This window comes from Parasteatoda tepidariorum, chromosome 10 (assembly GCF_043381705.1).
Source record: "Parasteatoda tepidariorum isolate YZ-2023 chromosome 10, CAS_Ptep_4.0, whole genome shotgun sequence".
NCBI classification, from domain to species: Eukaryota; Metazoa; Arthropoda; class Arachnida; order Araneae; family Theridiidae; genus Parasteatoda; species Parasteatoda tepidariorum.
Genome location: NC_092213.1, coordinates 60,111,514 through 60,124,189, shown reverse-complemented (window position 1 = coordinate 60,124,189; position 12,676 = coordinate 60,111,514). Strand labels below are relative to the sequence as shown.

The window sequence follows — 12,676 nt, the reverse complement described above, 5'->3', positions numbered from 1 at the left end:
TCAACTTATTTCTGTGAAATAGTACACCATGTATGACTTTATTTTTTATTAGTTCTTATCTTTTTTGTCTTGAAATAATAGTTTTCTTCTGAAACTTTCAGACATCTTGGCTGAGATCTGATGGTCAACCTGCAACAAGGGAACATCTCTTAATGACTTTGGCTGATTTAGATGCTATCTTAATAAAAGCTACATATACTGGCGGAACAACATCAGCTAGGTAAAAAAAATACTAGATTCCATATATCATATGTAATATTGTTATTATCCAAACTAAGTAATAACTGCATTATGCCTATAATGAATATTGCAAGATCTTGTTACAAATTTAGACGCTTTAAATGTTTTAGATCTGTAATGCTAGATACCTTTATTATGTGGAAAATTATAATGTAACATTTGAATTATTAATTCAAGTGTAAGTAAAAAAGAATAGCTGGCTTACTTTCGAATGATTTATGACTATTTCCAGCTATATTATCTAGCAGCGCTTTTATTATTTTAAATTAATGATTTTGAGATTTTAATTGATAGAATACACTAACTGAATAATAAAAACTTAATTTTATTTTAAGTTTTTGAAAGTTTAATTTAAAAAGAAATTGAATTCTTATGAATGTCAAAAAATCAAACATTTTTAATCAGTAAATGTAAAACTATTTTATAATATATTATTGCAATTAAGTATGGCCCTTAAGTTTACTTTTATCTTTTGCATACGTTTTAATCAGTACACTATACTAAATATATATTATTTTTAGTTTAATTTTCTTTTTAGCAACCTCTTAGAATTTTTCTTTTTACTCTGTTAGATGTCGGAATTAATGTTTATTCATAGAGTTTTATATTAATTTAAAGTTTTATATTTATTTATGAATGAGCCTTCTACTTAAGATTGAATTATGTTGCAATGAGTTTTTAACTGAACAACTAAAAATGATATGATCACAATAATTGATTTAAAATAAGAAAAATAATTTTTTCAGTGTATTAGAACTTTTGTACAGAAAGTTTTACTCATTATGTAATTATTTTTTTCTCTATAGTTTAGCCGATGTGTCCTTCACCATTGCAGTTGATCGCCCAACAGAATTGGGTAGGGCATTAGCTGTTGAACAGTGCCGTTGTCCAATTGGTTACAGTGGATTGTCATGTGAAGATTGTGATGCTGGTTATACCAGGTCTGGAGCTGGTCTTTATCTTGGTTTATGTGAGCCATGCTTTTGTAACAGCCATTCCAGTGACTGTGATCCAGAAAGTGGAATCTGCAAAGTAGGCACTTAACAAAATTAGATTAATTGAGTAATTAATTTAATAGAGTTTAAATTTATTTAGATATTTTGGATGTCAATGTTTCTTATACAATATAATTTTTTTTCACTTGTCAAAGTTAATGCTAATGATTGTTTCAAAAATTTAAGAATATTTATTAATGATAAGTATTTTTTTCATAGAACTGCCAGCACAACACTGGCGGTGATTTCTGTGAAGAATGTTTATCAGGATATGTTGGTGATGCTAGCGGTGGCACTCCAAATGATTGTCAGCCTGCTATAGGTATGATGATCAATTTTATTCTGATATATTTTTATATTTGAGCTATTTTTTTAATTAATATTGAGGAAGTATTTTATTGAAATATTAAATATAATAAATAATAAAATTTTGGATACTTAAAAATAATTTGGTTTTGGTTACAGAGAGTTCGTGGTCTCATTGAGTATTTATTACGTATTTGAAATGAAGCGTTTGATAAAATACAATTTAATGTATGCTATTTTAGCCCATATCACTAATTTTATGTTTGATATTAAATCAAGCATAAATATTCTTCTGTTTACTAGGTTTTCGAATTTACAACTGAAAAAACATAAACAAAATTATAACGCATAATAAACTTATAAATGACATCTTTTTGCTTTCTTTTACTTTATTTTTCTTTATAATTTGAAATAAGATTTAAGTGAAAAGAAATTTACATTAAATTAATATTTTAATTAAGGGCTTACAATTTTCTTTTAGTTATGTAACATTAGTGTGGTGGAAATTTTTAGGACTAGTTTTTTTCCTTGTTTCATATTTTCCTTTTCCTGATATTTCTATTTTGTTTTTCGTTAATACTAATAATCACCAAAATTGTAAAATCTGCTCAAGATAGTAAATAGTAATATTTTTGTGGGATTTACTTTTATTTCTTTTGCTTTGATTTTATATATTCTGTTCCCACAGAAACTTCTTGCAAGTGTGATTCTCGGGGTAGTCTTGGCTTAGAGTGTGATTACCGTAACAACTGTCCTTGTAAGGTAAGTATTAGAAATATATTTACTGATGTGCTTAATATCTTAATATTCATTTTTTAAAAAGCAAGGTTGCTATTCTTCCTTCTACATGATTGTTTCCTGTTTTATTGAAAAAAATATTTTTTTCAGCTTTTTAAACTTCGCATAATTCTAAGTATCAAATTTCTGAAATTAATAAACAAGGACGTTATAGCACTTATTCACCATTCTTTTGCGCATTTGATACAAAAATGTGTGTTAATTTTTTATTCTAAAATTTTGAAATATAGATACATTGAACAAGGAAACTATCCAGAAAATGTACAATAGTGAGATATTTTATCAGAATTGATTTTTTGTTATAAAGTTTTAAGTTATTTATGATTATGAAGAAGAAAAGCTTAGTTAACTTTCAAAACCATTAATTTCTTTTAAAATTTAACTAAAGCAGTTATTCACTCATTTAAAATTTTTCGGTAAATAATAAATCAAGTCTTGTGGATAAAGATTTATTATTTTAAAAAGCTTTTCAACTAACTTTTGGGCAGTTTAATTATAATTATCTTTTTTTTTTCAATTGTAAGTTCAATAATCACCAAATTTACAAAATTGTGACTGATAGATTTTTCACTAACTAGTTGTTTTTCAAATAATATTTTGCAAAATGTAAATCTTTGAAACTATTTTCAATTGTTTTATGATTAAAAAATATCAAATCTAATTATGATTTTTAACAAAATATGAAGTATTTAGATTGACTTTTGATATCGAATTTTGATTTTTGAATCCAAATAATAGTAATAATAAAATTGTGAAACAGCTAACAGAGAAGTTATTCATAAATTTTTAATCCTAATATTGTTTTATTTCTGTATTCTTTGTTCCAATCACTACCATTTTTTCACATTGAACATAATTACGCAAAAAATTTTTTCACTCTTATGAATTTTGAAAAAAGAACTTCTGTTTAAAATCTTTCTCTTTTTTAGCCAAATGTTCAGGGAAGGAACTGTAATAGGTGTAAAGAAGGCTTTTTCAACCTTGAATCTCGAAATCCTGAAGGTTGTGCTCCCTGCTTCTGTTTTGGAGTTACACAGCAATGTAGCAGCAGTTCTTATTATAGAAGCCAAGTATGATAAACATTTGGAATAATTCTACAGTGAAATTAATTTTTCCTTTCTAGCATCTGAGCTTAATTTACTTTTTCAGATTGCAATGAGGTTGGAAGACCTTTCTGATCCGTACAATCACAACTTCCAGCTAACTTCTCGATTCAGAACACGAACAATCACCGAAGGAATAATAGTTAACCCTAGTCAAAATGAAGTCAGTTTCACTTCTTTCCCAAGAGAACCTGAGCAGACAGAAACTTTATTCTGGTCTTTACCCGCTCAGTTCCTCGGTAACAAAGTAAGTGTTCCAAATTATCTGAATTTAGTAAATATATATATTAATTCTGTTCAAATTTGCAATAAAGCAGAATTTTTTTTTTATTANAATAGTTAACCCTAGTCAAAATGAAGTCAGTTTCACTTCTTTCCCAAGAGAACCTGAGCAGACAGAAACTTTATTCTGGTCTTTACCCGCTCAGTTCCTCGGTAACAAAGTAAGTGTTCCAAATTATCTGAATTTAGTAAATATGTATATTAATTCTGTTCAAATTTGCAATAAACCAGAATTTTTTTTTATTAAGTTCCTTATAAATTTCATTATTATAGTTGGCATCATATGGTGGCAAGTTGCGATATACTCAACAGTATTTAGCTGGAGATGGAGGCGATCTGTATGCTGATGCTGATGTGGAAATGACAGTAATACTCTTGATTCAATTTTTAACAATATTTCTCCCAAGGTTAATGTTTAGCCCCCCCCCCCTAAATTATTATATGCTGATATGGTTTTTTTCAATGTGATTTTAGGGAAATGGTATTTCTGTGTTTTATGTAAACATCCCTACTCTTAATCCCCAAGAAGTACGAACATATGAGATTGAATTGAGAGAGGTGAGTTTAAAATTTTATTTTTGTTTATGTAATTGAATATGATGTAATTGACATTGTTATGAGCATTTTATGTGTTTTTTATCTTGTTATGTATTTTTTATATAGATTATCAAAGAATTTAACTTTTGTGTCCCCTTTGTTTTTACCTATTTGAAAGTGTAATTTTTTTTAAAAAACTCTCTAGACTAACTGGCAAAGAGTGGACTCTCGAGGACCTACATCTGCCACTAGAGAGGATTTCATGAAAGTCTTAGCCAATGTTGAAGCTCTTTTGATTCGAGCATCATTCCATAATAGGATGCACCAAACATTGTTGAGAGATGTACAGATGGATACTTCTGTACCACAGAGCACAGGTCAAGGACTTGCAACAGAAGTTGAACAATGTGTTTGCCCACCTGGATATATTGGCTTGTCCTGTGAGGTAAATTTTTCAGTTTGAATTCTCTCATTAAAAGTTTATTGCAATGCAAATTGAGATTGTATTTTTTGTTGTTTGTTATAATTTTGTTTTAAAATTTCATTTTGCATTTGTTTAAAATTATGGGATGATTTTTTTTAATTGCTTAATAAATATGAGCTAATTTTTGTACATTTCTTTTTTTTTGAATCTTGTTTAGATTTCCATTTTCATGTTTAAATGGATATTTTTATAGGAATGTGCCCCTGGATATATACGAGATGCTAGTGGTCCTGGGCTAGGACGATGCACAAGATGCAATTGTAATGGTCACTCAGAGTCGTGTGATGCAACATCAGGCAGCTGTGTGGTGAGTATTAGTGTCAATGTGTTTAGATTATCTTATACAGTGTTTGAGTGTTGCATAAGATTGTTTTTATAAAAATGTTAATCAAAAAAAATTTTTTTTTGTAAAGCTGGTTAATACATAAAACCTTAAGTAAACTTTTTTTTCTAGGCTAATTGGTGGTAGAAATATTTCTTAAAATATTTATTTTAGTATAAGTAAAATTTAAGTTGAAATATTTTTTAAAAAATTGAATCCTAAAACAACATGATAAAAATTTTAAAAATAGATTCCATGATTGTTTAAATTATAAGTGAAAGTCAACATTATAAGGCATAAATCAGCTAGATTGCTGTAAGGGAAATGAAGATTTAAGACCATATTTGGGTCTGTTACAGCCATACTCATCATTTTAAATACCACCTTTCACATTGATGTGCTTTTGTCTGAGTTTACAAATATTTTTCTACTGTACTTTTTTCAATTACTATCAAATTTAGCTCTTAAATCTCTAATCAAATCGAGAATCTCATTAAACAACACTTTTTTTTAAATTATAGGAAGTGTTTAAAAACCTTATACAAAGTTAGGCATTATTATAATATTTAAGTTTTAATTGTTAATTTTTTCTAACTGACAAATAGAGATGCAGACATAACACGATAGGTGAAAGCTGTGAGAGATGTGCTGATGGATTTTATGGAGATGCAACCAGAGGTACACCGGAAGACTGTAAACCATGTCCTTGCCCACTTACTACACCACCAAATCAGTAAGTAGTTACATTTATATGTATTTGTTCATATAATGGGAGTACTAATTAGTTCAGTCCGTTTTTTTGTGGTCAAAAATGAATTTATTTTAGAACAAAATTAATGAACCGATTAATGAAAGTATTGTCCATCGCTGGCTACTACTTTTACCCCCCTCTCAGATAATTTTCAAATTCCATCTTGAAAAAATGTCTCATCTTTTGAGGTGATCCAAGTTAGGACCCAATTTTCGATTTCTGCGAAAGAAGTGAATCAGTGATCTGCCAAATCGTGCTGTATCCGTCGGAATAACCAGTAATCAGAAGGAGCAATGTCCGGCGAATAAGTCGGGTGCGGTAAAATGTCCCACTTAAGCTTTTCCAAATAATTTTCTGCAGCATGAGACCAACCTTTATCATGTGGAGGAATAACTTTGTCATGTCTTTGCTCGTGTTCCGGCCATTTTTCCTGATTGCACGCCTCAAACAAATCAATTGTAGCGTATACTGATCACCCGTGATGGAATCCCCAGGTTGTAGCAGCTCATAGTATGCAACACCATTCACCATTCTTGAAACGTCGAAACCATTCCCTACATGATTTATCAGTAGGAGCATTGTCACCATAAACTTCTACAAGCATTCAATGCACTTCAGCTGCACTTTTCTTTCAATTAAAGCAGAATCATAAAACATCCCGCTAACACTGCTTAATTTCCACGAAATTTGACATATTCAACAAAGCAAAAAACAGAGTTTTTGTAGGAAACTCAAAGTGCTGTTAACTGAATATTATTGACAGACGTCTAACCTCTCTGAAACCACCGAAACCAGATGTCACTATGAAACATTCATAACAGCCAGAGCCATCTTTTGAAAACGGACCAAACTAATTTGTACTCCCAATAATTAAATTGTTTTATTTAATTTTAATTGACTTATGTTATCTACTTACCTTGACTTTTAAGCTTTTATTACTTTTTTTATAAATTTAATAGTTAATTTGTGAAGCATAATATATTGAGTAGTTTAAATTGCATTATGTACTCTTAAATATTTTCTTAAAGATTTTCTTTGACTTGTTTCCTGGATAATGATGGTCAACCAACTTGCAATGCTTGTCCTGCTGGCTATATTGGCCGACATTGTGAAAAGTAAGCCTTTTTATTCTGGTTGCCGTTTATTTTTTATAATTTCATTAACACATGAATACCAAAAGATTTTTGAAATTCCAGATGTGCTGCTGGATACAGAGGAACTCCAGTTCAACCAGGTGGAAGGTGTGAACCAACTGGAGGTAATGATACATATTTGTTCAATTCATGAAACACAGTAATTAATTTATTTAACGTAAACATTTTTATAAATATTTTCTGGTTTTATTTTTTAATTATTATAAAAACGAGACATTTGTTTTGTTGCTGGGTTCAATTTCTGTGGAAAAAATTTTTGGGCTTAATTTATGGGTAAGACAAGAAATTTTCTTTTTGATTTTATTATAAGAAATGTTTGAAATTCTTTTTAATTTTATTGTTGCAAGAAATTATCTTTCTGTGTGACATAAATTTAAATAAAATCTTCAGTGAAGTTACTAAGGAATAACTCTAAATAGTTTGACAGATAATGTGATTTCTTACATAAACTGTTGTCATACCAAATAATGCAGAATAATCATTTACACAAGAGTAAAAAAATAATATTAAATTACCAACTAAAGGAAAAATAAAATTTAAAAATATATTGATTTAGAGTGTATGGCAATCTTGATTTTAATCAATTAAATTTTAAAAGTTATTTTGCCCTCAGTAAATTATTTAAAAATTTGTATTGATATCTATATGTTATAGTTTTAGTGTTATGATTATCTTGATTTTAATTGATTGAACTTTAAAAGTTATCTTACTCTCATGAAATTATTTATAAATTTTATTTGATAGCTATTCTTTTAATAAAAATCCCAAAGTCTTTTTCTTCTTTTGAATGTTTCATATATTTGAGAAGTTTGTTATGATTTTTTATATTAATAGGTTCAAACACCCAGCATTGTCTTCAGGAGAATATAATTTAATATTGTGGAACTCAATGTAAACTTAAGCTAAGCATATTTTTAAAATAATTTGTCATGATATTAGGAATTATTTTAATTTGGTAAATGTCAGTTATGTTTTTTTTTGGTATATTTATAAGAAATATTGTATTGGGAAAATATTTTAATATGGCATTGAAGCATTTATTTTATTTATTTTCATTTCAAAATATATCAAATTACATTTAAACTATATTTTTGTAATAACCTGAGTAGCATTTCAGGACCAGTTGAAATCAACCTATTTGTTGAACCCACAAGTCTCGTAAAGAAAATTGAAGATGATGCGATAATCCATTGCAATGTGACCAGTAATAAACCATTTAGAGTTATTTGGCTACATAACAATGACACAATATTTTCATCCCGGTCAGGAAACGTTATTAAACATACCGCCGATGGAAGCACCTTGCGTATTCCTAAAATTGCTAAACATCACCAGGGATTGTACACTTGTCGAGCCATATCTAAAAACAGAAGTATCCAGAAAGTAGCAAAGCTTACAGTTTTGGGTAAACCCTATAAGGATATTTGAATCTTTGGCACTGTGTAGTGCTTCTGTAGGCAACAAAAATGTGTTGCTTCTAACAAAACTTCTTATTGTCCGCAATGTAGATGTGTTTAGATTGTGTTTATGCACCGTTTTAGTGTTTAAAAATTTTGTTTACGTGTTTTCCTGTTTTCTGGTTGCCATGTCTGTTAAAAATCCAATATGTGAACTTTTGATTGTTGTAGGATTTGTATCTTTTATTTCTGTGTCGATCTATATTTTCTGATCTATCTGCATTTAGATGTATTTAGATATGTTTTCTTTTAGTATCTTCTACTTCTTTTCATTCTATTTGTATTTTATTGTAGCTACTTTCATTTAATTTAGTGATGAGATTTAGACTATGCGCACATCTCTGTTATTTTTTTAAACTTTTATGCATGTTCTCGTTCTTAAAGTCTCGTTCTTACATTCAAAACTCATTTAAAAATACATAAATTAGTTAAAAAATCAAAATTGCTTTCAATTAAATAGCACAAAATAATTAATTAATATGAGGGTTTATTTTGTGGTAAGAGACACAGAAACCAGATAATTGTTTATTCTTTAAATAAATTTTAATATATGCTGATCAATAATTGTTGATTCTGATCTTTGATTGAAAAAAAAGTGGCTCTTTGATTGTGTATTGATAGATATAGGGTATAAATAAGCCTCTTTGCAATTATACCTTATATATTAATTATGGAGGAGGTTTTTTTTGAATACCAAGCTAAAATGTAGTAACTCAGCAAATAGCTGAAGTTGTAAAATGCTTGATACTCTAATTATATAATATTTCCAGTCATGGCTGACTTTTGAAAAAAGTTTTTTAATTAAATATAAATTATATCTATGTAATATTTTACAATTTATTGTATAAATAAATTACTGATGTAATTTTGTGAGTAATAATTATTTGCTCCTTAATATTTTAATAAAATAAAAATTGACAAATGAATAAAAACTATATTTAACCTTAAACATAATTTCTTTTAATAGATAATTCTGGAACTTTTGAATTGTAAACTAGAGTAAATGATCGAAATTGCATGATGTTGTTGAGAGAAATAATTAAATAAAATTTTTCCTGTTTAATGTATTGTTTTCTAAACACATTCAAATTGAATTCAGATTTTATTAATATATTCTAACTTATTGACTGAAAAACTGACTATTTTAACACTAATTTTATAAGTTAAAAAAATTATATGAAATATTTACATTTAGCTTACTCATCACTATCAATAACTTCCTGTTTTCTGTAACATAACTTTTTATTTTAAATGGAGAACTAACAATGAACCAAACCTTTCATTTCCTTTACTAACCAAGCTTTGTGCCAAAGTTATTTTAATATATTTATGAGTTTACTCGTATAAAATTAAAAGTTACTCATTTGAATTACTCTTTTTTTCAATTAATAAGGTGTGAGTCCAACTATAAGAGTAAGAGTAGAAGAACCAAGAACTCAACGTGTTCCTGTTGGAGCAACTGTTACATTTAGGTGTACTGGAGTCAGCCAAGTCAGTGATGTAAGTGTATAGTACCATTTCTATACTTTATATTCTCTGCTATTCTGTTCCATGCATTATATTCTGTTCTGCGCTTTATATTCTGTTCTATACATTATATTCTTTTCGATTTTATTTGGTTATTTTATTTTATATTGTTATTAATAATTGTCAGCTTTACCCAGTAACTATATTTTCTATTCTGTTTTATACTTCATATTTGACAGTTTTCCCAGTAAAGACATTTATAAGAAGCACTGAAAATTTTAGTGTTACATTATAAAAAGAGACAGTTAATTAAGATTTTTTCTATAATTCTGTTAAATTTTTCTCTTTTATCTTTAAGTTTTTATCAAGTGCTCTTATAGTTTTTTTCCCTTTATTGTTCTTATTTTTTCATAAGCGTTATTTTTATTAGGAAGCAACATTTTTTTGGTCCTGAAAATAGGGAAATATTAAAAATTTAGGCTTTTATGCTGAAATTTTAGCATATCAGGAATTTGGAAATTTTCCCGCATTCTGAATAGTCGAGCTTCTAGTGCACGCACTTTATATTACTTATTTCAGTATAATATAAGTATTGAGTAGACTATAAAGCAGTATCCAGAAATAATCAATTGCTTTTGAATAATGTGGAGTAACAAAACATTTCATTAGCAGTAGGTTTTGATAGAGAATTAACACAGACAAATGTAGCAGCTTCTTTTTAAATATTCAATTTATTAATTTTTGTATCCATCAATCCTGCATGATTTAAATTAGACAGTCTAATTAATCTCATTGTTGATAGTTTCTATCTTTTATAATTTTGACTGTTTAGAAATGTAATAATTAACAAAACTTTTACACTCAACTATTTTATCTTGCAAATTTTAATTGCTTTTTAGGTAACATACACTTTAGTTTGGACAAAAGAAGGTGCTGCTATGCCAGCTCAAGCAACTGAAGCTAGTGGTGTATTATCAATACCAAATGTTAGACCTGAAGATACTGGTACTTATATTTGCACTGGATCTGACCTTACAAGTGTTGCCCAAGACCGGGCAACTCTTTTAGTTGAAGGTAAATTAATCTCTTTTCCTTTAGTAATTTTAGATATTTGTTTTCTGAATATAAACATCTATAGCCTTAACATAAACACTCAGAGGCTACGAAAAGGATTTTTTTAAAAATTCAGAATTACATTATATCAAGACAAATTTGTTTCATTTAAGTAGCTTTGTCATCGATAATTTTTAATAAAATTTTTTGATAACTCTAGGATTTGGTCCTTTTATTATTCATTAAATTTAAATAAATTTTAATTTTATTGATATTTAGATTCTCAATCTGTGTTTGCAATAACTAGGATATTTGAAAAGTCGCTGATGTTCAGTGCTTCGGTGGCACAGTTTTTTAGGGCATCGCTTTCACCACTGTTTCGAGAGCTGGGAATAGTAAGTTTTGTCCTGACAGCCTACAAAACAACCGGCATGTATATGCAGCAGGGTTCGTTGATTTAAATCAGCTTGATTTAAATCACGATTTAAATCATGATTTAAATCAAATAATTTTTTTAAAAAAATCATTGATTTAAATCAACTGATTTTTTTAAATATATATATTGATTTTAAAAGTTAAAAAACAGTGTTTTAAATTATTGATACCTGTATTATTTTATTTTCTTAGTTTCAAAATTTATTTTAAATAAATTGCTGTGTTTAATTTTAGTTAACGAAATTACTTTCTTGGTGTGTGATAAATTCCAACACATTTGAAATTACATTTTTAAAAATCGTTTGATTCTTGAGATTGAAAGTACACACCTAATGCTGTCTTAATATAGACTTGCATAGCTATAGAAAGTAATTAATAGACATGAAAAAATACAAATAATCTTAAGTAAAATTCTATCTTTTGATTAAAACAGCATGGAATTAAAATCTACATTATATTTTATTCGTGGAAAATGTATATTTCTAAAGCTTGAGGTTGTGTTAAAAAGAAATTACACAAATATGCCAAAAATAGAAAGAAAAAAAAAGGCTAATTAATTCAGATATTTTTTCCCGATATAGTGTCATTCTTCCCATTCAAAGTCTATTTGAAGCAGTAGAGTTATTAACTGGTATTTGTTTCTCATTATATGTTTACAGTATCTTTGACATTATCAGATTTTCTATAAANTTATCTATTTTATCTTGTTTTTTAATTTCAATCATGCCTTGGTATCAAAATGGTCGCTATGCATTATAATGAAAAATTATTTTAGTAAGTTAGAGCTTCTAAAATATTGTTATAATATAGTTTTAATATTAATTTAATTTTGATTAAACATTTATAAAGTTTTTTTAATCATAAATTAAAGCTCTTATAGTGTATTTGAATAAAAATAAAAAAAATCTGATTTAAATCAAAAAAATCCGATTTAAATAAAAATAATCCGATTTTTTTGATTTTTTTTAAAAAAATAAAAAAAAATCACGAACCCTGATATGCAGTAAGGTGTACGTTTAATCTGTTGTGGTTGAAAGTCCTCTCATTGGTTGTGGTGCGAAAGTTTAAAAAGAGGATTACCAGCTCAGACACTGTTTAAGTCCTCTGACCTAGGTCAAGATTATGTTACAATTTATTTACATTTAATTACGTATTCCTACTATGGCCGTTAAAATATAGAGCCCATTAAAAGAGGGTCTAGGTGCCTTTTATTTTATAACCATCATTGTGCAGCCAACCCAATTTTTTTGGTTTACGACTATTAATGTTCAACTCCGTATCCTTGTAATTTT

At 27.9% G+C, this 12,676-nt stretch overlaps 1 protein-coding gene across 1 annotated transcript in view; it reads left to right on the top strand.

The window, feature by feature from the left end:
* The window catches only part of LOC107443077 (terribly reduced optic lobes), a 279,864-nt gene that overhangs the window by 233,692 nt on the left and 33,496 nt on the right, over window positions 1-12,676 (top strand). Inside the window, exons 56-70 of the mRNA XM_071186443.1 lie at window positions 102-220; window positions 1,047-1,272; window positions 1,455-1,557; window positions 2,230-2,303; window positions 3,269-3,409; window positions 3,489-3,689; window positions 3,998-4,090; window positions 4,199-4,282; window positions 4,467-4,706; window positions 4,939-5,052; window positions 5,673-5,800; window positions 6,847-6,933; window positions 7,015-7,076; window positions 9,823-9,929; window positions 10,796-10,970. Coding sequence (XP_071042544.1) covers window positions 102-220; window positions 1,047-1,272; window positions 1,455-1,557; window positions 2,230-2,303; window positions 3,269-3,409; window positions 3,489-3,689; window positions 3,998-4,090; window positions 4,199-4,282; window positions 4,467-4,706; window positions 4,939-5,052; window positions 5,673-5,800; window positions 6,847-6,933; window positions 7,015-7,076; window positions 9,823-9,929; window positions 10,796-10,970 — 1,954 coding nt within the window. The remainder of the gene's footprint in view (window positions 1-101; window positions 221-1,046; window positions 1,273-1,454; window positions 1,558-2,229; window positions 2,304-3,268; window positions 3,410-3,488; window positions 3,690-3,997; window positions 4,091-4,198; window positions 4,283-4,466; window positions 4,707-4,938; window positions 5,053-5,672; window positions 5,801-6,846; window positions 6,934-7,014; window positions 7,077-9,822; window positions 9,930-10,795; window positions 10,971-12,676) is intronic.